At 40.5% G+C, this 27,401-nt stretch overlaps 1 protein-coding gene across 3 annotated transcripts in view; it reads left to right on the top strand.

Annotated features, from left to right (window-relative positions):
• Positions 1-2,809: 2,809 nt before the first annotated feature.
• The window catches only part of ATP13A3 (ATPase 13A3), a 54,958-nt gene continuing 30,366 nt past the window's right edge, over positions 2,810-27,401 (top strand). For 2 of the 3 annotated variants that reach the window (XM_063407974.1, XM_063407975.1), the window contains exons 1-6: positions 2,843-2,979; positions 4,156-4,209; positions 23,178-23,271; positions 24,991-25,164; positions 25,697-25,867; positions 26,181-26,251. In XM_063407974.1, the coding sequence (XP_063264044.1) occupies positions 4,172-4,209; positions 23,178-23,271; positions 24,991-25,164; positions 25,697-25,867; positions 26,181-26,251 (548 nt within the window). In that variant the 5' untranslated portion in view covers positions 2,843-2,979; positions 4,156-4,171. Of the gene's footprint in view, positions 3,030-4,155; positions 4,210-23,177; positions 23,272-24,990; positions 25,165-25,696; positions 25,868-26,180; positions 26,252-27,401 lie in introns of all 3 variants that reach the window. The other variant, XM_063407976.1, reaches the window with a different exon arrangement.

Here is a 27,401-nt window from a genome sequence, read left to right on the forward strand (position 1 = left end):
AGAAAAGCAATTAGGTGTTCAGGGAAATCTTCTAATGGGGATAAAGATAATACATTAGAATATACAATGGGTTGAAAAATGTGATGAGAAATTAATCTTTAATTGAAAATTACTAAAGGAATTTTGATGAAGAACACAGAAATATCTGTATCAAAGCAAAACTTTTAACTCTTTTTATTAATAGGGAATGACAGAATAAGAGCTTCTGTTTAATAGCACTAATAATTTCATAATATTTTTCCTCTGAGTCATATGATAGGCTCTTTTTACCAGTTGGTACTTCATCCAAAAAAAAAAAAAATCTCCTTGGCTTCTCCTCCTCATCACAGTCATTTCTAGGTCTGTATGACCTAGAAAGCTTTTTCTACTAATGTGTTTTACCTCTGTTTTTCCAACACCCAGGCAGGAGGGTACTCATTTCAATCTCCCCGCATTCCTATGACTCTGCTGGGGACACTGCTAGCAAGTTTGCAAGGCTAAAAGAGGTTATGAGCAAAAGTGAGCCTGAGGAAATACCTCAGTGTGGTCCAAATGGAAACTGGAGGAGTCCTTTATCAATGTGTTGTTAGGTGACTCAAATGTTCACAATTTCACTGGCATCAAAGGAGGCTTTTCTGGTTTTAAAACAAAACATCTTGCTCAAAAGGGAAGAATAGGCAACAATAAAGACATATGTAGATGGGAATTTTGCAAGCTGATAGCAATGGGTAGTTTAGCAGTTTGCAAAAGGGGTAACTAGCTGGGGAAATTGAATGAAAATATATTGGCCAGTACCACTGATCACCAGTGGCATTTCCTTGAGGCACAAAGAAAATCCTAGCAGTGATTTAGGTTGGCTGTTGGACAACAACAGTTGCAATTCGATGAAAAAAACCCCTGAAATTATTCAGTAATTTTTCTGATCTTTGTTTAGAAAATTGACAGAATAGTGTCACCATGTTTAATTGGAGGTATTTCACATGGTCTTTCACATGTAACGAGAGTGAATAAAAACCACTGGTTAACAGTCATCTTTAAAACTTTCAGCAAAAGCATTTTAAGAATTGCCTGAGAGGATTACCAAACCCTTAGTACTGATTTCTTAGTAAATACTGTATCACTGAATTTCCAGAGAATAAGGGGAAGTAACTGTTGAGTCATTACATAAATCTCAGTAACTAGTGTGTCCCAGGTGAGCAGGGACAGAAGCTTGGCCAGGCTGATATCAGCCTTTGGCAGGAGTGGTGAGGTGGTCAATGAAGTGTGTAGTTGACAGAGAATCAAACTGTGACAGCAGAATTAGCACATTAACAGAAAATAGATGTTTTTAGGGTTTTTTTGAGTAGAGGAAGGCATCCATCTGATTTGAGTCAGAGCAGCTCAGCACTATGCCTGATGTGTGGGTGGCTGCCAAAAGGGGCAATTTTGTTTCTCATTTTCTTTTCCTCTCATTCCCTTAAACAGTGGTCACATGAATGAATCAACCCACCAGGCCAACAGAAAACTATGTATTTTCTTTCTATCACTGTCAGAATTTCCTGCTGGACTCCTGTGCTGGGCTGACTCACCCCAGAGCTGTGGGGTCACTGGAGCTGTCGCAGGAAGCTCAGAGTGCTGCTGGGGTGATGTGATGTCCTGCCAGATGGATATAACCCCTGTTCAGTCATTGCTGGGGTTGCATGCAACGAGATGTAACAGCCAGTGGCTCCCTTCATCTGCAGTGGAGAAGAAATACTGGAAAAGAATAGTACTATGTGAAAATAAATATAGATCCTAATGTGGCTTACAAATCCTCTGAATGGTTTGCAGTGCTCTTCAAAACTGATCAGACAGTAGACAGAAGCAGGGATGGATTATTAAAATCAGGTGTAGATAGGACAATAGGAAAGATCCCTTGTCACTTCTGTTAGGCTCAGGGGAAGAGCTGAGTGACCCGCTGTGAGGATGGGGTTGTGTCCAACCCGAGCTGGGGTCTGCGATGGAGCCCCTCATTGGTGCCCCAGGGCACGAATTCCTTACAGGGATTTCCCTGAGGTGATTCCCACCCTCTCTCACCACTACATAACACACCTAGTGCTCACAGGGAGTGAGATGTGCAGAGCTGCTCATCTGGTGCCTCAGCTGCCTGTCAATCCCGCCATGGTGTTCACCAGTGCTGGATGGAGCCAAATCCCCCAACAGCAGCTGTAAAGGTCTCGGCCTGCTGTTGTTCCCCATCCCATGACAATGGGAGGTGACGCTGGAGGGTGACTGGAGAAGCTGGACCCAACTCCCCGGAGATGTCTGCCGTGTAGCTTTCAGGGGCAATGCCCAGCCTGCAGTGCCTGCAGGACACCCCACGGCCAACACACGTGGCCGGGGGATCCCGGGAGTCTCAGCTGCCACCCCGAGGTGAAGTCCTGCAGCCCAACACCCACTGCCATCCCTCTACCAAGGGGCCCCCTTGTCCTTTCTGCAGAGCCATGTCCCCCACAGCCGTGTCCCCACATCCATGTCCCCTCCCCCCACAGCCATGTCCCCCCATCAATGTCCCCCCACAGCCATGTCCCCTATATCCATGTCCCCCCATCAATATCCCCCCACAGCCACGTCCCCTATATCCATGTCCCCCCATATCCATGTCCCCCCATATCCATGTCCCCCCATCAATGTCCCCCATCAATGTCCCCACGTGCTCTCCCACCCCGCCCCGCCCCCACAGAAACCCCGCCCCCTCCGGCCCCGCCCCTCCGGCCCCGCCCCCGGCCCCGCGCGACACCCCTCTCTTCCGGCGCGGCGCGGGGCGGGGCGGGCGCGTGCCGCGCCGCCGTCACTTCCGCGCCCGCCCCGCCCCGCCCCGCCCAGCGCGGCCGGCGCGTGCAGCCGGTTGGCGGCGGATCCGCTCGCGCCTCGCGAGGCAGCTGCGGCCGCGCGCGCGGCGGGCGGGGTGGGGGGGGAGCGCCGGTCCCGCGCCGGTCCCGCGCCCGCCCCGCCGGCGATGGGGCTGCGCTGAGGCCGCCGGTGAGTGGGGCGGCGGGCACTGCGCGGCACGGCACGGCACGGCCCGGCAGGTGAGGGAGGGTCCGCGGGCCTCCAGCGGCGCCTGCAATCTCCGCCGCGCCGGGCGCGGCGCGGCCGCCCGCAGCGCCCTTCAGCCTCGCCGGCCGCTTCTCCGCCCGCGGCGGCCCCCGCGGGGCGGCCCGGCGCGGGCGCGGGGGCTGTGGCGGGGCCGGTGCCGCGGAGCGGGTGCCGCGGCCGGAGCAGCCCCGCTGCCCGGGGAAGGGGGGCGCGGGGCCGCGGGCGCCCGGCGTGTGACGGCCGCCGGCGTCCGGACACGTGCGGCGCTGGCCCGGCGGCGGGCCGGCCCCTGCGCTGCCCAGGGGCCACCCCGGGCTATCGGGGCCCCTCGGCAGCTCGGGCAGCCCTCCCGTGCCGCCTCCTCCGTCCTCTCAGCCCGGCCCCAGTTCTGCCGGCGGTCCCGGTTCCCGAGTCCCGCGCCTGGGCACACGTCAGCGTGTGCTGCAGTGGCGGGGCCGGTGGGGAAGGCTGGTGATCGTGTACCAAAGAGAAACTTTCGCAGCCCAAGATGAGGACTCGATGCGTCTCATCCTTTTTTCAGCACATGAGTCAGTGCATTCTCCTGCTGCTGTTATAGAGCAGTTCTCTATCAGCTGAGCTATGGAGATCTCGCACTGTGGGCACCTCTGACAACCACTGCGTCATCCCTAAGCGGAGGCCTGTTTATGCCTACTCAGTGATAAACAGCTACTAGGTGAACTAAACACTGAGAACCTTAACAGGACTGATACTCTAGCTAAAGAAAAACTCGATTATCTACAGTATAGGCACTGAAAGCTTGCTGCTGCCATCAGTGCTTTGGCTTGCCTGCTGGGATCAGTGTATCCCTGCAGGTGCTGTAGTTGGAAGAGACTTTCGGAGCTCTTCAAGAAGCTGAGATAGCGTAGCCTCCAGCAGTGGGAGATGGTTAACTCTAAACTGTTCTAACATGAGTGCTGATAGTTCTCTGGCCACGCTGACTGCTTCCTCTTCTGAGGTTGCTGAGTTAGAATGCTTTAATGTGTTTTCTTTGCAGTATGCACTCACTGGAGTTGTATGATGTTTTCTTAGGAAGGGCGATCAAGATTATGTTTCATTTAGCCTATTCACTACTCTGACTGGTTTTTTTTTCTGTTGTAGGTGTCTCAGCTGTTGTATGTATGAGATTTGTCCACACACTGGCTCTTCAGACAGGTTAGCAATATTTTTCAGACATCAGTTTCATCATGTTTGAAAGAATTGCTACTTCTACCTTTTCTTAAAATTTTGTAGAACGCTGTTACATGCTTTAGAATATTGATTTTCTTGTGAGAAACAGCTCTTTTGGCATTATTTAAATTTACTCTATGATGTAAGTGTGGTCCTCATAAACTTTATGTCCCTGCATCAGTGTCATGAATGACAGCAGTGTATCTTTATTACACATATGCTGAAGAAATGTTTGTCTTGGGTATTTGGCATGACACTGATGGTTACATACTGCTGCTTTTGTTAGCTGCTTTTACTTGTTGGCTAATTACAAGTACAGTTTCACAAAGTTTAAGGAAAATATGCTGTGTAAACTTTGAACTGTACAATTGACTTGGAAATTTATTGATACCGATCTAACCCTGCTGACTTCTAAGAAGCATATCATTAACATGACTTATTGAAACAAAAATGTCATCTGTTGTTGGTGTAGTCACCTGTGGGAAAGAACACTGGCTTCTGGCTACATTGAGTAGTGTGAGCACCTAGGTCAGCTATGAAAAACTCGTGCTCCAAGGCTTTCAGTTTTTAAAATGCTTCAGAAAATGAGTAAGCGAGATATTTTTGTTAACTTTGGTTTTGGCCCAGGCTGGCTGTCTGTGACACAAAGAGGTGTAAGCAGTGACAGGGGTCTGAGCAGTTCTGCAGACTCCAGCAGAGCTGCTGGACAGCAGCTGCTGCCTTCCCAAATCCCTCCCAGGAGCAGAGGGGCTGTTCCAAGCTCTGCTTAGAGTCTTCCTGTGGTGCTGTCTAGACTTTGAGCTCATTTTGCTTTCCCCGCTTAAATTTTTTGTTAGTTGTCTTGTAGGATCAGGCATGTGTTCCTGTATTTCTTTCTAGTCTGTGGAGGACCTCATGGCATTGGCAGGCACTAATTCATCCCTAACCTGGAGAGAGAGGGGTGAGAGGTCCCAGGTGCCTGCTCAGGAAGCTCCCAGTGCCTGCAGGGGAGCGTGGGGGCTGCCTAGCAGGAAGGGAAGTTGCATCATGATGTCGGAGTGATTGAGAAACTTTGTGATTCAGTCCTGTTCTGCTGCTGTGCCATGTGACAGGCATGGTGCATCAGACAAGCTATTTTGCTATGTTCCTAATAAATTATTTAAAAAAAAAATAAATTTCTGTATTGCCATGGAACCTACAGATTTATTTTTTTTTTTTGCCTTGAGGAGGTACTATCCTACTGTTTTCTATGCGGAGTATAAAACAGCCAACAAGAAATTGATTTTCTGTGAGATGAAGAAAAGTTCCATTTATTCTGTGGAAGTAAAATACTATTATATTGTTAAAGTGAGGTCCAAGTGGAGTGTCGTAGAGGAAATCAGTAGTAGAAGTGGGTGCTGACATGGAAAGGTCAGGTTTTCATCAAGCATTTTGATCATTGCACCCTTGTTCCCTTTTCTGGAAACCTTCAGATAACATTTGCTTTATTTCTGTAAACAACAGAAATCTGCAGCAGGGGATTACTTTGACTTAGCTTGTCCAAGATCTGTTGCAGAAATTATTACTTCTGTTGTGATAAATGTCTCTGTTTAGTGCTGTGCTCAAGCACCTTTAACTGCAGACCAGGGAGCATGGTTGTAACACCTTCCTTATTTAATGTCTGTGTGGTAGACAGGCATCATAAAGTCACCCCAGGACAGAACCTGATAGTAGCTGGCATGGAGAGATGATGTTTCATTCTTTTATTGCCTTGAGAAACGAAGTCCTTTAGTTAAATCTCCTAAAACTCTTGAGTTTTGGAAATTAGAAAAAAAAAGGGTTTCCTTAGATTTGGTTTACTCAGTGCCCAAACCTTATCAATGTAATGTGAAAATAAGTGGTTCTTCTATTTGTGTCCAGGCCCATCTTTTGAATGTCTGCAAGAGTTGCCTTGGAGAGCAGAGATTCTATTTAAGTGCAGTTTTTTTTGGGCAGGGATTACTGGTCTCCACAGCATGGCATCTACTACGATCAAACCTGCTGTGGGTCTGGAATAATGTTGTTGTGCAGAGAAGTAGGTTTTGTGGACTTTCAGTGGCAAAAAAACTCCCAACATTCTGACTGGTGCTTGGATCTGGTTATGATTAACATGAGAAAGTTCATACAAGACAAATCCTAGTTCAAAACCCCTAATTTCACAACAAAACATCGAAAAAAATGTTTTAAATAACAGTAATGCCAAAATGTGTCCCTTTCACTGTTACACAATGAGCTAAAAATAGTTTTCATTCATAAAAAAGCTGCTTCCTTTGTTAAATAAGCTGCATAGCAGAGAACAAAAGTTCGTTTTGTAGTAAACTGTAGCTGTATTATAGCTCCAAGTCTGATGCCTTTATTCCTGATTGAAATAAGACTGTAAACTTTAATTTCTGGTAGCTTAATAGCAGGCATAAATGAAAAAGGATGAGTGATTCACAGTTTCTGTTCAGGAGTTCTGGAACTAATCTACACAAAAAGCTGAAGTTCCGTGTCTTGCTGCTCCTTTTCTAAAACATAAAATTTCTGCACTGTCTTCAAAGAGTGCTTTGCATGGGTTGGGATTGGCAAGGGCTCTCCCTGGCCATGGAATGTTGCTGATTGCTCTGAAGTGGTGCAGTGTCAATCACATTCATCATCCTGTCAAACTTACCTGAATTAGCTCCATTTGCATTAATTCTGTATTTTCATTTTTTCATTGTGTGTTTTTTATTTGAAAGAATTTAGCCCCCTTTTTTTAATGATTCTGCTTTGATAAAATTGTAACATTGTATTGTTCATCTTAAAAGAGCTCTTTGGAAGAGGATGTGGTAGTAGAACTGGTAGCAAGTCCCTTAATTTTTAGTTGGATTGGGATTTTTTATGTGGTATTTAAGACTAAAAGATCATCCTTCAAAATCAAAATACCCAACTTTTTCTTTTCTGACCTTTAGCAAAGTTATATGGCAGTGATATTTTCAGTTTAGAGGGTACATGCAGTAACAAAAATGGCAGCTCCTTCAGATTTTATTCTAGCTGGAAGATGTCAGAATGAAAGATGATAAATGGCAATGTCTGTGAGATCACATCTGATTCTTTTAAAAGATAGGAAAACAGTGTAATGAGAAGGCTTTTGAGAAACAGTAGTAAGAGCAGCTTAAGTGACTTGGGATGCAAGAAGAAAATATGTGTAGAAATTGAATATATGAATAGTGAATATATATATGAAATTGAGTCACATTGTGAAGAGCATGTGTAAAAGGCTAGTAGGGGCAGATATCACAAAGGCTACAGTGCAAATGGAACGGGAAATAGCAAGAGACATAAAAGCCAGCTACCTGTAAAAGCATGTTAGTAGGAGTAGGAAGATTGGGAAATGCCTTGCCTAGTTTGGTGGGGAGCACGTGTGTACAGAAGGTGCAGAACATTTGAAGGGCTTTAGTGCCTATTTTTCTTGTCCTCTTCCACATAGTGTCATGCAGGTGCTTAATCTTATGAATATTTGTGACAAGGTAGTATTTTACACTACAGTGTACTTCCAGTAGATGTTTCTGTGTCAACTGGCCTTGATAAGTTTCACTGTACAGTTCTCAAAACAGCTGAAAATATTATCTAGAACTACTCAGAAGTACTAGAAGGCTGGCAAAGGATGAATCTTCAGACGGTTACAAAGGAAAAGAGCCAAGGAAGATGAGTAACAGTCTGACAGTTCAGTTTGTCTCAGTTTTTTCCATCAGTTGAGATTAATAAACAAACATTCTATTTTCAAGTGCTTGGAAGATACAGTAGTATGAACTGATTTGTGGGAAAAGTTATTGTGTCTGAAGTCTTGATACCTTTTAACTGTGAAGCAGAAGGCTCAGTGGCTATAGGAGAAGGAGTGGAGGTTTAGTGTCCTGAATTAATTGATTCATTGATTTAAAAAGGTTTTCCTCATTTTAATGGTCTCATAAGTGAATAGAGGCATCATCTGGGGGATGCAGATAGATGATCCCATCTGTAATTAACAACGGTAATTAAAAATTTGATGTTAAAATGAGAAGTTATCTTAAATGATCCTGTCCTGGGTATGGTTGCCTTTAATGAAAATATTAGTCAATGACTGATTAAATATCCTTATTAAATTCTCAGGGACTGTGTGTTGGAGGACATGATGAGAGTTCAAAATAACCTGAAAAATAGCATGACATTCAGCACTTAGGCAGGAGTTGCCAGCTGTGGAAATGCAGGGTGAGGAATAACTGGTTAGCTGCTTGAAAAAGGACCTGGGGGTGTACTGGATCACAAGTTGAACATGAGTCAGTGTCATGCTGTTTTGCAGAAAAGGCAAATATCTTACTGGGACGTTTAAACAGGAGTATTGTATGAGAGACGTAAAATTTAAATCCATTGGCTGTATTTGCTGTTGATGTACAGTCTGTGCAGACAGCATCTGTTTTGGGTGCCAAGATTCAAGAAGAATTTGGACCACTTGGAAGGAGTTCAGAGTAGAGAAATGCGAGTGATCAGAGTTTGAGGAAACAACTTCATAAATGTGGAAGAAAATCCAAGTTATTTTGGCAAGAGATGAGGAGTTTAGGGGGAATGTAAGAGATTTCAAGCATTTAAAAGATTTGTAAGAAGGAAGTGTTATTTTCAGTGGCCATGATTGGCAGGTTGAAGTGGGATTAAGTTTCATCACGGCAAACATCAACTAAGTTTTTAACATTTCTCACAGTTAAAGTAGTACTTTAAGAAGTCTTTACTTGTGGCCATGAAGAACAAGTTTGTGTGTTAGAAAGAATAGTATATGGTTGATGTTGGAGAATAGATTAAAATCACTATTAATGTCCCTTTCGTCTCGTTTTATAAGTTTCAAGTTTGAGCCAGTGAGGGAGAAATATACAGGATTCTTTTTGTCAGTCTCTTGGTTGTATCATGTGAGTTTAGATCTCGTACAGGTTGGAATGGTTGGAACTGTGATGCTTGTATTTTCTGGGGAACACATGGTGTTCTGAATTACTTTCTTCTCTTGGATACTGCCTCCTGCAAACAGAGTGAGTTTTCTTGTGCTGTCAGGATGTTCTAAATCTCCATGGCTGACATGTTAGCAATGTCTGTGTGAGTTAAGCCTAGCAGAGCACTGATGATTTTCTATTCATTTTAGTAGTCTTAGTAGCTTTCAGATTACTGCTTTAGATTCAGGTGATAATCCTATAAATATTTCACTTCTATACAAAGGTTCACCTTTGGCTTTGAGGATCTCTTTGCAGTTCCCATACTGTGGTATATTCACCACTACAGGGAGCCTAAGTGACGATGAATCCATTGTAAAGTGGAAAGTCCAACTGTGAACATAGCCATGCTATTTTATATATCATTGTTTTTATGTACTGTTACAATCACTTTTGATGGTCTGCAGTAGACTGCATGGCAAAACAAAGGATCCACCTAATCCTTCTATTTCAGCAATTGGTTTGTAACGTAACTGGAATGTGTGAAAACACATCAGTTAATCCTGTGCATTTCACTGCCATATCACATCTCCAAATCATTGAAGAAAAGTACAGTTACCCTTATGAACTCTGCCCTTAAGATCTGCTGTGGTGTTTCACATCAACAATGGCAAGAGCTGATTTTCTGGAGGCTCCATTTAATGCAGCAGTAGATAGCAGGAGCTGAAAGGTCAGTGACAGGGATAATGGTTGGCCTCCAATGGGGAGATGGTACAGTTGGATTGCATTACCTGCCTGACTTCACCTTTACCCCGTAATAATATTTATTGAACTGTATAACTTTTGAGTACAGGTTCATTTCCTGAAAAGCCGTATTACTGTTGGCTAGAGATTTTTTTCTCTGAGCAGAGGGATAATTTTTCTTATCTCTTTCTCAAACAGGGGATCTATTTTCATCTTAGGGGTGTGGAGGGGTCTTAACATATCTACTGTTGTCATTAAGTTGTGAAGGTTTGATCCAAATCCCAGTGAATTCAAAGGATTGTTCCACTGGCTTGAGTGGCCTTTGGCTGAGGGTGCTGCTGTCTGAAAGTGGTGCTTCTGTCACTAGAGCAGTACTCCAGGTCTGACAAACCAGAAAAAAGTTCTTTTCAGACCAACTGGGAATTCAAACGTGAAAGGGCTGTCAATTGTGCAGTCTCAAAGTACATTCTTTAGATTAACCCTATCGTCTGTTGGTCCATTTGGTGAGAACCTCAAAACCTTAAGCAGTGCTTTGAGAGAGTCCTGACATTACTTTCCTGCATCATAGCCATGCTTTATTGCTAGAGGCAGCCTACTGAGCCTTAATATTGGCAATACTGAAGACTTGTGTTGTGGTAAGGAGTAATGGTGTTGAGTCCAGTTTGGACAGCCAGACTTCAAATGCCAGCAGTGTACGGATGAAACAGAGCTTCTGCTGTGTTACAGTTGTACTGCTGTGATGGCTTTCTGCTGCTTGACTGAGATCAACCTGAAGGGCATGTGTCTGGAGCAGAGGCAGATGTAATGTGTCTGAGTGAACTGAAGCCCTTGGAAAACCATTGTTGTGCAGTCTAAGTTGGTTGAAAGTCTACTTGTGCTCCTAACTTCTTAATTTTCCTTAGTTCATCTTCAAATTTTAATTTTTGTTAGCAATATAATTTGTGGGTTTTTGTGAACTCATCTTCTCCAGCAGAAATAACTTTAGTAATGAACAGGCAAAAATGTAGAAACACACAAATTTCACCACATAAACTGCATGCTTTTGTAGGGCAAGAGCACAATGAAAAATAACTTATGGTCTTGTCAGCCTGACAGAATCCTTATTCAGTAGTGTACAGATGGAGTTGTCCTTGTAGTACTCTTCCTTTCCATTATCCAGCAAAATTACTTCCCCAGAGTGAGAAAGTTTTTTTTCAGTAGGGAGACTGTTGGCATAATTGCATTCTGAGCATGTATTATGGAGGATTTTTATGCCTTAAGCTGGTACTGGTGTGCTTGGTAGTATTTGTAACCCCCGTTCTTAGTCCATGGTCATTTCAGTAGTGACTGTCTGGTGTGTTAAATAGCAGCTGTCTCTGCTGGAGATGCTGTTCCACGTAAGTCCATTGCTAGAACAGGTCATAGAAGTTTCTCTGGTTTCAGAGCAAAGTATTTTTGAATTAGTGAAGTCTGCACCTTGCATTTGAAACAAATGTATAGTTTCCTGCTTGCTGTCATCCTCTGCTGGCATAAATGTCTGTGAAGAAATAGTGTCTTAAATGCCAGAATTGTCTATGTACTGAAGTCTGGTGACACTTGTATATAACATTGATGGGAGCGGTAGCAGAACTCGTGCAACCTTGTAGTCAAGACAGTAGTGCTGTTGATGAGGTACTGTCAACAGAAGAATGTATTGGGTTGGGAATATTTTGGTGTGCACTCTCAGAAAATACTTTTTGCCAGCCAAACTTAATGGAAGTAGTTCACCTTTTGTAAAGCTCACTTTTTTTTGGAGACTGTAATTTTTGGTAGTGCAGACATTGAGCAATACCCAGACAGTTGAGTTTGCTAAGTTTGTGGGGCAGTATTTTATGGTGAATCATCTGTGTGGTGTTTTGCTCTGTCCTCATCTTACCTTTGCTGGATTCCTGAAGAGTGTGTTTTATATCTGTGTGCCCCTCTATCAGAGAACATCCTCGTTCCTTGGATACTAATTTTGATTTTAGCTAGGTTAGCGTTCTTTAGTTTTGAAAGTGTGGTAGCATATACAGCCATGAAAAAGAGTTTGGTACCTATAACATCAGCCTGAAAGATAGTAAAAACATAGTAATTGGTGGTTGACTCCTTTCCTAATGTCCCACAGAAGTAAGGTGGTGTTCAGAGCTGCAGTCTTTTTCAAAACATTTTTGATTATTTTGGTTATATTCAGATTAAGTAGTTGTTTGGCAGTTTCCCTTTCTGAATGTTGTAGCCAAGGAGAAACCAAAGTGCATGTTCATAAAGCTTAATAGATTGAGGGTCAAAATAAGGGCAAAATGAATCCTTCTCTGTGAATTCAGGAGTTCTTTGCAGGATGTTGGCAAGGTTAAAATGTGCCACAAAATAAATTTTAAAACCCCAGGAAAAATCCACTTAGTCATAAATAAGATGATAGGGTATTTGGCTCATGAAACTCTTGAACTACAGGTTCCTGGGACTGGAGATTGTGCACTGGGGAGCATCATTATGTGACTGACTCTGTGCTGTCTCCTTGACCGCAGGGGAAATGCACGTTTGATTTGACCTTTCTGGCCCATTGTTTTGTTGCTCTATTAGCCTTCAGCCCGGCTCTCTGTTCTTTTGTGGCACTGATACAAGGGGTATGGAGTTAAAACTACTTAAGCATTTAATATAAGTGAAATTGTGGCAGTCCTCAGTGGTGCTTTAGGGAGCAGACCTCTGTTTTCACCTAACATTTATGATAAAAGCATGAAGGGGGAAAGCTGGGTCGAGAGCTATCTAGGAAGAGACTTCTGAATATTTGGCTAGACAGTGGTGATATTTCAGTTAGTGAGGTCAAGGCTTGAGGAAAAAGCATTCCTTGATACACTTTGAGTACTTGAAACATTTCAGTCTTGCTTTTAAAGAAACTTTCCTCCACACAGCATGGAAGATGGATACAGTTACACCTCTTAATAGTGTTACAAAATTTTTTATAGGCTAGGGAAGAAAGTTCTCAAAAAGGTATTTCAAACAGAGATAAAAATGTTACTCTAGACAAGATATGTTAAGGCAGAATTTCTCCTTTAAGGTAAGCGTGAAGGATAAAAGCTAACTCTAAGTGGACTGATAAGCAAAAGCTGTTACTTATGGGAGAAACAAGACTCGACTTTTGCTGATGGTCATTAGGACTGAGAAGATTGCAGCAGTTGAAGGGATTTTTGCAGTCTGTTTCCATTTTATGGGAGATGTCTCCCACTGCTGATGTTGTGGAAGTAATTTTGAAGGGGCACAGAAGCACTGAACAACGTCATTTAAATTGAACTATTTAGGGCAATGATGAAACGTGTTCCAGTAGGATGTGTAGTTAATTTAATTTCATGGATTGTAGAAGTCCTTCTCTGAAATATAGGTGTTTACTAAATCTCTGAAGCTCTTCTGGGTTTGTAGGACTGTTCTGAATGACTGGGACATAGTAGCTAGATGGATGTGGGCCAAGGTTTACATTATAGGCATGGAGGCATGGAGTTAAATGTTAATGTCTGTTCTCTTCTTGTCTTTGTCAAACTTCTTTCCATGGAAACAGAGTGCAACTTTTCCCCCTTGATTTTTTCATCTTGCCTCATATGGTAGTTCTGAGGGTAAATCAATAATTTTCAGGAGTTAAGCTGTCAGGGCCTATAAATTCCTATGCATAAAAAATTGTCCTGTACAGCAGTTCAGTCTTGGGATGGAACTTGTTTGCAGATTTTTCTGTTAATTATTTCAGTTACTGCAATTTGAGATCAAAACAAATAGTTTGTCATATGTGACATCTTAAATGGAATTTAATTATTTTATGGTCTTTTAACATTAATATTTGGTGTTATATGATATTTAGAGTTTTAACAGTTTCTGTCGTGAACAGTATTTCTATTGATTGACAAGTTGTTTGCACACAAGAGCTTTTCCCCTGAAGTGTTTCTGATCTAAGTTAGGTGAATGTGCCACAGACTTCAGACTTTGTGTCAATTTATTATGAACATTTTAAAAAAAATATTCTTTTGGCAAACATTAGAAATCCCTGGTTAAATTTATAGATTTTTCTGACAGAATATATTTTTAAAAATTAGTGCAGTTTGGTGCTATTATGTATCTGTTATTCTGGAATATACTCTTGTGTTGTGTCAGTAGTTACACAGCTGACCATTCTGACTTCAGGAAACTGAAGAAATACTGCTGCTTTGTCTGAGAATGCTTGGCTGAAAGCAGTGAAAGGTACTAAGTCATAACTAGGATGGGAAAGGAAGATGTGAAAGCCAATTGCTTGCTTACAATGAACGTGACTTCTGTGGTCATAGTTGTATGCCACTGTATGTGCTTCTGAGGAAACAAAAGTTCAATGTCTAAACTTTAGAAGAAAGTTCATCTCTTGTAGTTAGTCTAGTTGAGCTTGATTATCTCCTTGCAGACAAAGAGAAATTTGATTCAAATGTTCTTATGTTAACCTCAAAAATATTTTCCAAGAATTTAAGAGGAAGAGGAAAAAAAGTCATTGCCTCCTTTTATTGAGCATCCATACTACAAAAGCAAATATATCCCAGGAAGCAGATACTCTACATTGCACAATAAGGCGGCAGCCACACAGGAAAGGTTGGGCTCTTGGCACAGCCCCTGAGGGGAAATGCTTCCTTGAAAGGACCCATTGTTGCTGGGTCTGGGTCTTCAGACTCCCAGTTCTCCACTGGAATGGCTGCGGGTCTCTTGGTGCTGGGATGGGGCATCTTTGCCATCCCCATTATCTAACCATAATAGTTTGGGTTATTTAATCACATGGAAGGGCTGAGTGAAGTTCACGCCTCATGTGAGAAAGGAACGTTTCTTTGCAAACAGCTTCAGTGCTGGGTGTAATGGCCCCATGCCTTACCCAAGGTATTCGGAACAGTTTAACTTTCTCTTCCAAGAACAAACAAAACACAGTCTGTGAATTTCTAACTCAAGTGTCTGGTATACTCTTCCAAGAGACAAAAGAACTAATGAGCATCCAAAATAAATGTATGCTTCTTTGGATTCCCTGACTCTGGGGCAGGTCTTCTTGCCCTCATGGCAGTTAGGTAAGAGATCCAGAAATCTGGAAGGAAATGAATAAAGATTCTGTTTCTGTGAGCCTGACAGTGGGAACAAGCTTTGTGTGATTGTGATATTTGGTGCTTGATTTTTCAGTTTAAAATTTTCGTTAATGCGAATAGCTGCTGCTTGAAGGTAAATGAGATGCTGGGAAGGTTAGGTGGCAAAATGCTTGACTAATTGTCCTTGAGATGACCATCAGCTTTCCTAAATTCTCTTCCAACGTGTCTTCAACTTCTTCATTGCTGCTGTATTAATAACAAATTTCTAAGTGGTCTGAAAACAATGACCTGAAGACTGGTTAGAAAGTAAGTTTTGAGTGTAGTATTGGCTATAGTACTTCGTTATCATGATGAATTGACATACTGAGTTTATTGTTAGATGTCGAATTATCTTTCCTTAATGTAGCCTGTATTCTACTATAAACATTGCAACTGCTATTACAGCCTGCAAAAAGTATACTTTACAAAGAATACACTCTACAAATGTAAATACAATTTTGGTTTGGTGATTGTTGGATACAATGGTCTTCCTTAAGCCTAAACACAGAAACAAAAGCTTGTATTATAACAGAAAGCCTAAGATGGGAAGTGATAAAATAGGTATTGAGTGGAGGGCTTTGTTAAAATTTAGCTCGTGTACTTGTAAAATTTCCATGTATTCATTAAACTATTATGTCATTCTTATTGTTAGAGCTTGGTTAGTTGACTAAAGTGTTAAGCTTTGTTTGTAGTACAGATTAAAACCTTAACTCCTTTCAAAATGCAGTTGAAGATTTTTGATCTTCCATAGTTATTTTAGTTCGTATGTCTTACCCAAGCATCTGTTGTACATTATGTGGATGATTTAGTATTTAAGGGTTCAGCTGCAAGTTACTGGAGAGCTGTAAACTCATCAGCTCCCATTTTTGTAAGGTGCATTTCTTAAGGCGCGGCTGCCTCTCAAGTAGAATATCTCTTGTGTTTGTAAACCATATGCTTGTAAAAACACAGATATACTCAAATAATACTGAAATCTTTACAAGTGCATTACATGTGAAAGCTCTTGGTAATGCATTTTGAAGTAAAAGTCATAACCTTTTGGTTTTTACGGTCACAAAAGTGTGATAGCCCCAGGTTCTGGCTAAGTCATGGATCACCTAAAGGGATCTGTTTGAGTTTCAGAGTGGTCTGTGAGTAACATGGGGTTTATGTTTTGGGGACAGGTGAAGAGGCTCGTGTGGTATCAGGCCTGCCACGTGGTGTGACACGTCTCTGGCATTGTGCTGCAGCTCAGACATACAGATTCTTCCAAGTCCAGGGTGCAGCAAAATCCATCTGGCACACACCATGGCTGTGGTCCTGGGTGCCTGCACCAATGAAGAACAATCAGAGAAGCAAAAACGTGAGGTGCAGGCATACCTGTGTACAGAAGCTCCTTGGAGACTGAGAATCCAAAGAGAACAACTTAGAAACTCTTTCCTTTAAGGAGGTACAGAGACTAATGATGAATCCTGATTATAGACTGTTTGGTGGCAGATGCTGTAAGGTGCATTTTAGCAGGACTTATAGCTGTTTAAATAGATTTCAAGATTTTTAATTGCAATTAAAATGGTCCGTTTTCATTCTCAGTGGCTGCAGATTCTGCCCATCTGTTTCAAAAGTTGCAAGTGGAGAAATTTTAGGAAATAAGACATTATTTTTATAGATGCTAAAGTAGGATATCTTAGGTAAAAAAGAAGGACTGGAAAGTAAATACAGGACTTATGTCCAAGACACTGTGGGCAGAAATTTTGATTCCATCCCTTGCAAGCTGGAAATGTTGTGTCCAAATTTGCTTTTTTGGTGATTGATTTTTAGCATGTGCAGCATATTATGAAATATGTTTTGAGAAGAATGTGCTTGTAAGTATTTTATACTCTTTTTTTTTTTTCCTGATCCTTATATTTTCTTAGCCTTGTGTCAAGGAAAGTGAACTGCCATCCTTTTCTGCTAATGGGCAGCTATCGGCCAGGCTGAGTTTTCATCTTTCCTAAAAAGTCGGATGTATTTTCAGATGAAATATTTTCTTAGAAGATGCATTCATTCCTCTTCCTGGCCTGTTACAGCTCTACCAGTTTGAGTACTGCATCCATTTTAATTTCATTTACTGCCAGTGTGGCAGAGATTGAGCATTAGCCAGTGTTTTGTGTATGTGTAGCAATTCTTTTACCCCCATCTTAGGCCCATTGCATGAATCCCAAAAACTTTTACTATAATGTTTGGAAAAAGTGAATTGTTTGGTAACTGATCTCAGTATGTGGGAATCTCATGGTTCTGTAACAAGAATAAGCCTTAGTGGTAAACATTGCCTTTATAAGGTCTGTTCTCTTGTAGAGTTGATTTCTTGGGGTAAATTTTTGAAAGTATGGCTCTGAAGTGAAGAAATTTTGAATTTCTGAATGACTACATAATGTTTGGCTTTCAAGATGCAAAAAACCCCCATTTTTTTCCTGTGTTGGCAGCTGGTCGGGATACAGTTGAAGATGACTTTCAAGGTGTTTTTTATTCAGAAATATGAAAGACTATTCATGACATTGAGCTATTTGGAAACTTAATTTTTAACAGCAGAGGTGTAATGTTGCTCTTAGTTGAGGATGTACTTGTTACAAATAAGTTCTGAAAAAGGAGCTTTAGTCCTTTAGTAGCCTGTTTGGATCCAGGAGAGGCAGGCAAGTCACTTGCTAGGAAAATAGCTCAGATGTCAGGAATAGGAATTGTGTTTGATTGTTTTCTAGACAGGTCAGTCAGGTTTTTTTTGTTCTTAATTTTCTTCCTGTATTAGTTTACTTTGTTTGATTTATTTATTGAGGGTGATTGCATAGGCTGCTGAGGAAGATTTACTCGTGTTAATCTTTGTACAGAGGTGAATTTGAAGTTTGGCCCCTCTCGTGTCTCTTGCTTTTTCTGTCTGCCTTGCTACATCTCTTGCCTTTTGTGTTCGTACCAAAGCAGAGCTGGTTGAGCCTTGTCTTGTACAGAAGAGTACCTTGTTTCTGTGACGTTCAGGTAGTGACAAAGTTCACTTTCTTAGCTTTGTAGCACTCAGTCTCTAAAGGTGGTCTGATCTGCTGTGTGTGATTGCTTCACTATGCTCTGTGATAAACTGCAAAATGCTGAGAATGAGAAATGTGTGCATTTCTGACCTGCTGCCTTTAGCTCCTCAAAATGAATGTTGTTGTCTTCACTCACAACCGCTGTAAATACAAGGAAGGGTTTGGTCACAAGCATAGATGCTTTTAGCTGGGCAGATAGTATCAGGGCTTGTGCATAGCCCTGCAAGTGTCTGCAGGCTCCTGGGGAGGCATTTGTAGTTTGAATAGAAGGAGCTGGACCGGGCTGCTGATGCCTGGAAGCGCAGCCTCCGCGCCAGCCCGGCCACAGTCTTGCAATTGTTCAGCCACACTGGAGGGAAGAGGAAAAAAAAAAGCATTCCAAGCAGTGCCAAATTTTCTTTGATATGTTAATCTTTTGATAACAGTTTGAAAAGCCCTTGGAGACTTTTTTTAGATTTTAGACAAAATAGTTCATTTGTCAGGACTTCCCTTGTAGATAGGGTCTCCGTTATTAAGAACTGCCTCGCTAACTCATGGTAACAAAAGCAAGTGCAGAGGACAGCTGCTGGACTGCTTGTTGGTAAGAGAAACTATTAGTTATCACAGGACTTTTTACAAAAATCTGAAAAGAATAAACCAGGGAGTGTTTAAGATACAAATGTGTAAGTCGACTGACCTATTTTAAGCAGACAGATGGTAAGAGTATATGCAAAAGTAATAACTTGATAACTTTTTATGTTTATCCATACATGAATTTTATACTTCAGCTTTAAAAATTTATACTTCAGCTTTAAAAATTACATTTCAATCTGAGAAATCTGGAGTTTAAATTACCCGGTTGTTTTCAGGAGATATCAAAAGTTTCTTATTTTGGAGCTATAATTTGTCCAGACTTGGAACATTTTCTCTGGAAGCTATGAAACTTCTACTTACATTGAAAAACTGGGAGAATAAATGGATGGCAGCAATGTGTGTATTATTTAGTTTTTAAGGATTGTGGAATTGGGACAAATGTTGAGGGAAACAGGGGGAAGATTGTCTTTGCTTCCCACTCCAAAAATCAAACTCTAAGGGTAAAATTTGCACTGAAGTAGTTTAGTGATTATGCCAGCTGTTAGAAAACTGGGTAAGCTGGTAGTCCTTTGAAAGTGTGGCTTGCAGAACTCCTCAGGTGTGCTGATGGAGACTTGCCCTGGTGCTTTTAAACAAATTTCCTTAATAAATACACCATGACTTCAATTGCACCTTATATACTGTTGCTACGAATGTTTACTTACAAATATTTTGGTACAGTTGCTTGGTATCCTGGTTGTTTAGTCAGGATAGATGAACAGATATGGATTGCTGTAGTAATTGAGAAAAAGTGCAGTATTTTCTTCATTGTGAGGGATGCATATATCTTTAAGCTCTATAGTACACTGCTGTAATTTCTTCAGTGATGCAATTTGTGATTTATGTTAGCTCCAAAATAGTATCAACTTCAGTCTGAAGCTGCAGGTGCTGTCCTGCTTACAGCTGCACACACGTCAGGACAGTAACAAATTGGAAATGCTGTTATACTTAATTTTGATATACTGTGTTTTGCAAAGTTGCAGATTTACTGTTTAGCTTGTGACTCAAATGTGTGCTCTTAGAAGTACTTAGAGTTCAGACACTGTTCAGCTGATCTCTAGGCCGTTTGTTAAATTTATACCTACATTGTTACAAAATGTTGCAAGTGATTTCATTCTCCTAATCTCAGTGGCAAACAGCATTTTCTTTTACAGACCTTTTTGATATTTCCTATTGCTCTGACTCTAGAATATGCTTAGCTATATAATAGCAACTCAATAAGGAAAAATTATGAGTGGAGTGATTGTAACTTCCAACATGTCCATTGGTTATAAGTCTTCTTTCTTTAAAAGGTTGTTATTTTCAATTTGTTAAATGCGGAGAGAGGATTTCTCATGCTATTCACTTCAGGGCCAGAGAGAGGCTGAGTGGCAGCCTGTAATGTGCATCAGAGGCACATTATATTTGGATGTTTTCATGTTCATACTGTTTATTGCAAGTGAATTTCCACCTCACTTCAGTCTGAGTACTATTAAAATGTCATACTCTCTCATGGTCTGAAAAGTTCAAGGTTTATATTTAAATCTTTAATTAAAGGTTCAAAGTAGTGAAATGTTTAATTCCCCATCATATCATATTATGGAAGGCAGGAAATAAAACTCAAATGCAGGTTGCTAAAATCTCTTCTGAATTGGTAAGATTTTTTCAGTCTGACCCAGCAGCCTGAAGTCACCAAAGGAGGCAGCCCTGGGGAGTCCAGGTGGTGTTGTTCAACCCCAGCTTTCAGCAGGGCACTGAGAGACAAACCAAAGCACTTACCCATTTGAACTCTTGATGACATGCTTGGGCTGATGGTGCCACAAGGGATATGATAGGGGGAAGAGTGCAGTTCTTTGTTGTGGAATAGGAATCATTTTCATGACCCATCAACAAAGAAAATATCTCTGTAATGCTTTTTAAATTTAGAGATTTGAATTGGAGTTTAATATGGAAAATTACCAGCAGTATGTGCCATGTTGAGAATGTGTGTTAGTTGAAGGTTGTTCAGTAAATGAGTCTGTATAAAATAATGCAGATGGAGCTAATGATGTGAATCAGAAATAGCCTCCTGATTCTCCTCATGTATTCCCTCTCTGATTCTACCCAGCTGTTCAAAGAGCTTACTGAATCACAGGAATTATTTCTAGTGCTGAGATTTCCTTTCATCCTTCTTCAGACCCACAACCTGATGTTCCTTCCCAGCAGTGGAGCAGCCCTAAATGAAGGCAATTGCACTTCTCTCTCATACTGCCATGGTGTCCTGTAAGGTCCCTGTGCTGGCATATTTGCCATATGGAAATCTCAGTTGAGATCCATTGATCTGGAAGCTATTTGCATTTATTTTTCTGCCTTGTGCTTTCCTGTATCAAGTTCCTGCTTGATACGTCTGTCAAGGTTGGAGAGTTGCCTGCAGGCACTCTTTTTGATGTTACTGTACATTATAGCAGGAACGTGTGTGTTTGTTTAAGAGCACACTAGTTCAAGTATGATTAACCTAATAATTCTTTCCTGGAGCTGTGAACTCTGTTAGAAGTATAATTTTGCAAATACACAGAACTTTTTCTGGCTGCATGACTCCTTGATTGAAAACGTGATTTGTCTGATGTACATGAAGTTGTTTGATGTGATTAATACAAAGATTGTCCTCAGGAGCTTTCTTAGCAGTTCTGTGTAGATTTAGGACAGATTTTAACTGGTTTTATGTATTGTCTATGTCTTTCCCAGGGTAGAAAGCTCCTTAGTTAAGAAAAGTGGCAATTAAAATAAAAGTGTGGTTTAGAACTTGAATGACTTGTATTGCTTAATTTCCAAATAAGTCTGTAGTAAAATTATAGTATAGCAATAGAGAATTTTCAGCTTAACAAGGCAAGGGAAGTGTGAGCTGATGTTCCAATCAAGGGAGGCAGTTGTTGCCAAGTTAGCTTCCTTACATCCAGAACAAAATGCCAACTGTATCAAGCACTCAGTTTATGAGGTACTGAGCTGCTTCTCACCTCAGACTCAGCTCTGTGCTGTGATGCAATTCTCTCCTTTGAGTGTGTGTTTCTTCTACTAGGACCTTATTCAGCTCTGGGAATAGATTTCTCAGGAGATCCAGTTTTGGGTAGCCAAAGAAACCTTTCCTGTTGGGTTCCTGCTTCATTTATTGGGTTAACTGGGAGGGAGATGGTAGGTTCAGAGAACACGTGCAGATGTGATGCTGTGGATGAGCTGCAGGAGATGGGAGGAGGGACCCTTTGGAGCTGGCATTGCTGGTGAATGTAAGTGCAGGGATGCAGGGGCTGGCTTTGAGAGGTCTGACTTGGAGTCTGAGCATTCGGTTTGTGACAGTGTTGGGGAGTTAATGACAGAGAAGTTGGTAATGATTGTACTTATTGTGCTACCTAATGCTAATAACAGCCTGAAAAAGGACAATAAGAGTAGCTGCTTGTGCTGGGACTTAATACTTGAGGACTGGCTATAAGCTGTGGTAGTAAGTGCTGTCTTCCAAGAGATTTATGTATGTGCAGTAAATAAAATTGAAGGCTGTGCCATGTCAGTGCAGAGAATGATAGTTAATCTATGTCTTGGCAGATGAGCACTGGCTATTTAGTGATTTTAATTGTGGTAGTTGTTTGTTCCTGTGCATTAATTATAAATTGTATACAATTAACATATGCAGGAATGCCCAAATGAAGGTTAGATGCTGTTTTAATTTCAAAATTTTGGCTTTTTGACATGGTACTTCTGATTTGACTTGCTTGTGTGCTGAGGAAAATTCTGATAAGTCTCACAGTATGTTGTAGCCTTTGTTTGTAGTTCTGTCCTTTTGGAGTAGGGATCTGTGTGCACTACGGTCTACGTGCATACATAGACAGTGCCACATTTTTTCCAAGCCTTTTCTTATTCATGAAAATTGTGATCATAATCTGTCCTCAAAGCACCTCTCAAGATTAGCAATTGTGAGAGATTTTGATGCAAACTGAATAGTAGAGGAATTGGAAAGAATGGGAAAGACTGACCAAAATGAATGTCTTAATTTAGAAATAATAAAGTGGGGACTAAACGTTTTTAAGCATGTATTTATTCTTTGGCTCAAAGGAGAAGTGTAGATCTCAGGGGTACTGTGCCTTTCCTCTTGAAGGGTAGCCTGACTTTTGAAAGCATCTGATTGGAGCTGTTACATATAAAGTTATAAAGTGATACAAATGTGTAACATTGAGCTACTTCTAAGCTTTTTTTTTTTTTTTTTTTTACAGGAATAGTTTACATTTCCATCATGAAGCTTGTAGAATGTACCAAAAACTGCTTGCTGTTTGCAAAGTGTAGCCAAGTTAAATTTAAAACTCTTTTAAAACCTGACGTTTCTGCAGTATTTCACTTGTATTCATCTGATGTTCAATCATAAAGCTTTATAGACCTCCTTGGATAGTACTTCTAGAAACTAGTAACAGTGCAAAGTGAAGATAAACACTAATATTTTGTCAGTGTTTTGTCTTATGTATGCACTTACTCAAAGTAACTTGAAATGACCTAAAACTTAGGTGTAAAATCAGTAATGTTGCTTTTAATTTTTAATTCTTGTCTTATTGAAGGTCTTCCATATCTCAAGTTGAGAAGTTCCATATCATACTAAACATGGAGAAAGAAGAAAAAAAATATGTCAATAAAGCAGAGGAAGATGAGATGGTAATGAATTCTGTTAATCTGTTTTTATACAATGAAAGAAACACATTTTCAGGTTTTCCTGTTTAAAGGGGGCATATTACATCAGGAAGTGGATTGTCTCAGTTTAAATCAATTTTATAAGATTATCCTTGGCAATATTTTTTGGTGTTAAGAAATTAGTTTTGGGATAGGAAAGGTTTTTTTTGCGGTCAGTCCAATAGATAACACATTTTGGTGCTTAACATTTCTACTTTTACACATAAAAATGGAAACAAAGTGAGTTGTGTTTTGATTTTTTTATTATTACTATTATTTTGTTGTTCTTTGATTAATTGGGGTTTCTTCCCTCCAAATCTTGGAGATTTTTTGTTGTATTTTAAAACAGGTTAATGCTTCATAATGTGATTCAAAGCAGTAGATTTTGACAGGAAAGTACTAGCAGCTAATCTTTCAATTTCTAGCCCACCTGGGGTTCATAGGGATTTTTCTAGTCCATTTGGTATATATATTGGGATTTTTGTTTCAAAAAATGATAGATTTCTGTGAACTGAAGTTCTTGTTCTGTTCTTGGGCACACTGCTAGGAAAAGTAGTTCTTCACTAGACAACTCCAACACAGAAAGTAAGCAAATGCATCTTAGAACAAGAGATGCTTATGGCCTGATCACTGAAATTAATATTTTTTTTTTTAGGAAATAATTTTATTTTTTCCTAAAAAGAAGCATTAACTTTTCTCACTGTCTTTCTCTCTCCTATTTTATTGCTAAAGTGTGTTTTGGGGTAAGAGAGAATGGGGTTTATTTCTGCTTTTTGTCACCAGAGAAGATGACAAAAAAAACCTTTTGAAAATCCATTTCTTAAGAAAGGAGTTTAAACAATTTCTAACACTTTTGTTTAATGAAAAAAAAAATCCAGAAGTTCATGTCAATATGAACAATGGGTGGGACTCAATGGGAAACTTCATTGCTCTTTTACAGCAGGAAATATAATCTAATGATGTAATGTGAAACTCAGGAATGTAACACAGTGTCCAGTAAATTATTTTCTGTTCCTGGCTGTCATCAAGTTAAGTTAGTGCTTGGTTTTTTTCATGGGAGAAGGATTTTTCTAGCTGGTGCAAGTCACAGAACCTTTGAGTGTGGCTTGGAGTCTGTAAAGTAGCATTTCTTGTTAAATGGCAGGCAAAATAAGCAAAATTCTCTACTGAAAAGTGATGTTCGATGTATTTAGGGCTTTTTTTAGAAGATATAAAATTCAGCCCGCAGTAGTAATTCATAACTGTGAATGCTAACTAATCAAATGCTACCTTATAAAATCAGCATTTGACAAAACTGCACACTTTTGCTCTTAAATGTTCAGCTGACTTGTGCTGTGTCATGGTCAAAAATGTTGTTGTTCACTGAGACTTGAGACAGGTTGTGTTGCAGCCTCAGTCCTTAGGGAGCAGTGCAGAGAGGAGACAGTCTTGCAATGAAACATTTTACACGGTGTGGATGATCTGCCTCTGTCAGGCTTTTATTGATGTTTATATTTTTGACTAAGATAAACAGTGTTCGTTTTTGCTTCCACTCCATCATGTATTAAGTGTTTCAAATCTTTCCTTCCCCTAGAAAAGAAAAAAGAGGAAATGGCTTTGAAATTTCGTTTGCTTTAAATACCATACATTATGAAAAATTAATGTCGGCATCCCGAGCCACAGTAATTAAGAGAGTCATCATTTCTTGTTTCTGCTTCCATGCAGGAGATCTATGGCTATGATCTGTGTCGCTGGAAGCTGGTGCTGGTTACTGTGGGAGTGATCTGTTCTGGTGGCTTTCTTCTCCTCCTCCTCTACTGGATGCCCCAGTGGCGCGTGAAAGCAACGTGCAAAAGGACTACGCTGAAAGACTGTGAGGTGGTTCTGCTGAGAACAACTGTAAGTGTACAGGGGATGTGATTCTCCCTGTTTGCAGTTCCTTCTGCTTGCTGGAATACACCAATCCTTGCCTTGCAGTTAGACATGAGTCCATTGTACAGCAGTGCAGAACGCTGCTCCTGGGGACTGACTGTAGCTTTGCTGCCTTTGTGGGAAGACTGACAGCTGTTTGCAGTGGGCATAGTGAATAGTCTATCTTTGTTTTAAGAATCAAATACACAAATGCTGTTGTCATCAACAGTTACAGAACAAATACTTTGTTCATATAAGATGAAACATGTTTTCCCCTCCCTTGTTCAGCAAAGATACATTTTTTGCAGTAAGGTGTAACTGCTGACTCCAGCGCAAAAATATGCTTTTAGAATTGTGGAAAGAAAATTGTTCTTATGGTAGGTGATACTAACTTGGAGATATGTTCTGTAACTCTATATGGGCTCTGCTAATCTATGATCTGTGATTTTGCTAGAGCTGTTGTAGTAAAATGCTGTTTAAATGCTCTTTCAGCTAACTCATTTTCCCCCCTCTTTTTAAGGATGAATTCAAGATATGGTTTTGTGCAAAGGTTCGCATTATGCCTTCCTTGGGAGCCAGTCCTTTACAGAATCCTAAGCCTATTGTGCACAAGGTTTCAAATGGCCATGCTGTTCATTTCTCTGAATCTGCTGCAGAAGAGAATAAAAATGATTTGAAAAAATATTTGCCTGTAAGTAAACTGACAATACTATCCTGGCTAATTCTCAAGTAGCTCAAGTACTATTGAGAATAAACACGCATAGCACATGTGAGTTGCTACTTTTATTTGAAAGGCTAACTCATTCTTTGGGTGGAACAGAAATCTTCTCAATAACCTGTTACTGGAAATTGTGGAAAGCTGGAAAGATTAGGTTGAAAGAAAAGTATTCATTTTTCAGTGAAGCTTTTCTAAATTTACTTTCTGTCACCTCTCAGAATAAAGTCAGTCAGAAGAGAGGTGTTAAGTGGTACCAGTTTAACATCTATGTTTTGTGCCCTTACAGGTTCGTTATTTCACGCATCACAGTGTGAAGTATTTTTGGAATGATTCAGTTCAAAGTTTTGATGTTGTACGGTAAGAATACTTTTTACTTACGTGTTGTGCTTCAAACTGCATTTTTAAAAAGATAAAATAGCATGCCTAAGAACGTGCTGAAAATTGGTGTTATTTTCTGACCAGCTGTTTGAGCTCCCTGGGTCTTTGTTTGAACCATAGTGAGGGCAGGGAGATTTTAACTTGGTGCAAATTTGGAAGGAAGGTGTTTGTTTAATCTGCCTTTATCAAATGTGTTTTGTGTGGGGTGGTGGGGTGCATGCCTCTGCAGGCTGTTTTGCCTGTTCTTGGAGTGTTACTTGAGAATCAGAGCACCTGTTCATAGACAGTAGTACTTCTCTGAACACTCAAAAACTTTGCTTATGATGGAGTAAGTTATGTTTTTTGTGTTGCTTAGCTAGACCCAAAAGCAGTATCTAAGAAGAGGGGAATTCACCAAATACCATTTTTGATCATCGTTGTGTAGGTCTACTTCTACATTTTAGTGCAGCTGAGCTGGATCTGATCCATCTTTTGTTACTCTTTAGTAACAGAAACAGGTCTATTGCACTGATAAAAAATGTCTTTTAGTGGGCAGCAGTAGCTTGTGATGCACTGTATTTTCTTTTATCCAGCAGCACCATTGCATGATGTTAGGGCTGAAGAAGAAAGTTTTTCTTTCTGTGATAAGGTCTTCTCATAGTGCCACAAGTTAAATGAGCACAGGCTTCTCCATTTTTGGCAACTGTCCATTAAAATAATAAATTCAGATCAAAAATATAATCTCTTTTATACTTAAATCAGTGTTCACTGCATTGAACCATCATGCAGAGATGGTTTTTTCCAAAAAAAGTGTGTCCAGATAGTATGGAAAGTTATCAACAATGAAAACAATTTTAAGGAATGATTATAACACAAGCAGTTACAAAACTGAGCAGTCATCATCTGGGAGGATGGAAATGTCTCAGTTCAGGAGTAAGTAATTAAAAACTTTGTATGCATTTTTTGTGTTGAGCCTCCCATGAAATACAGTTGTGCAGGTAGTGACACTCATCCTTTTGCATTGCAAGCTCCTGTTTTCATGCCTATAGTGCTCCTAATTTGTTCAAAGGGAATAGTTCCCACAGATGAGATTAAGAAACTCTACTTGTATGTTAAGAACAGGTACTGGAAAAAAAATCATATGACTCCA

Source organism: Prinia subflava, chromosome 11, assembly GCF_021018805.1.
Source record: "Prinia subflava isolate CZ2003 ecotype Zambia chromosome 11, Cam_Psub_1.2, whole genome shotgun sequence".
NCBI classification, from domain to species: Eukaryota; Metazoa; Chordata; class Aves; order Passeriformes; family Cisticolidae; genus Prinia; species Prinia subflava.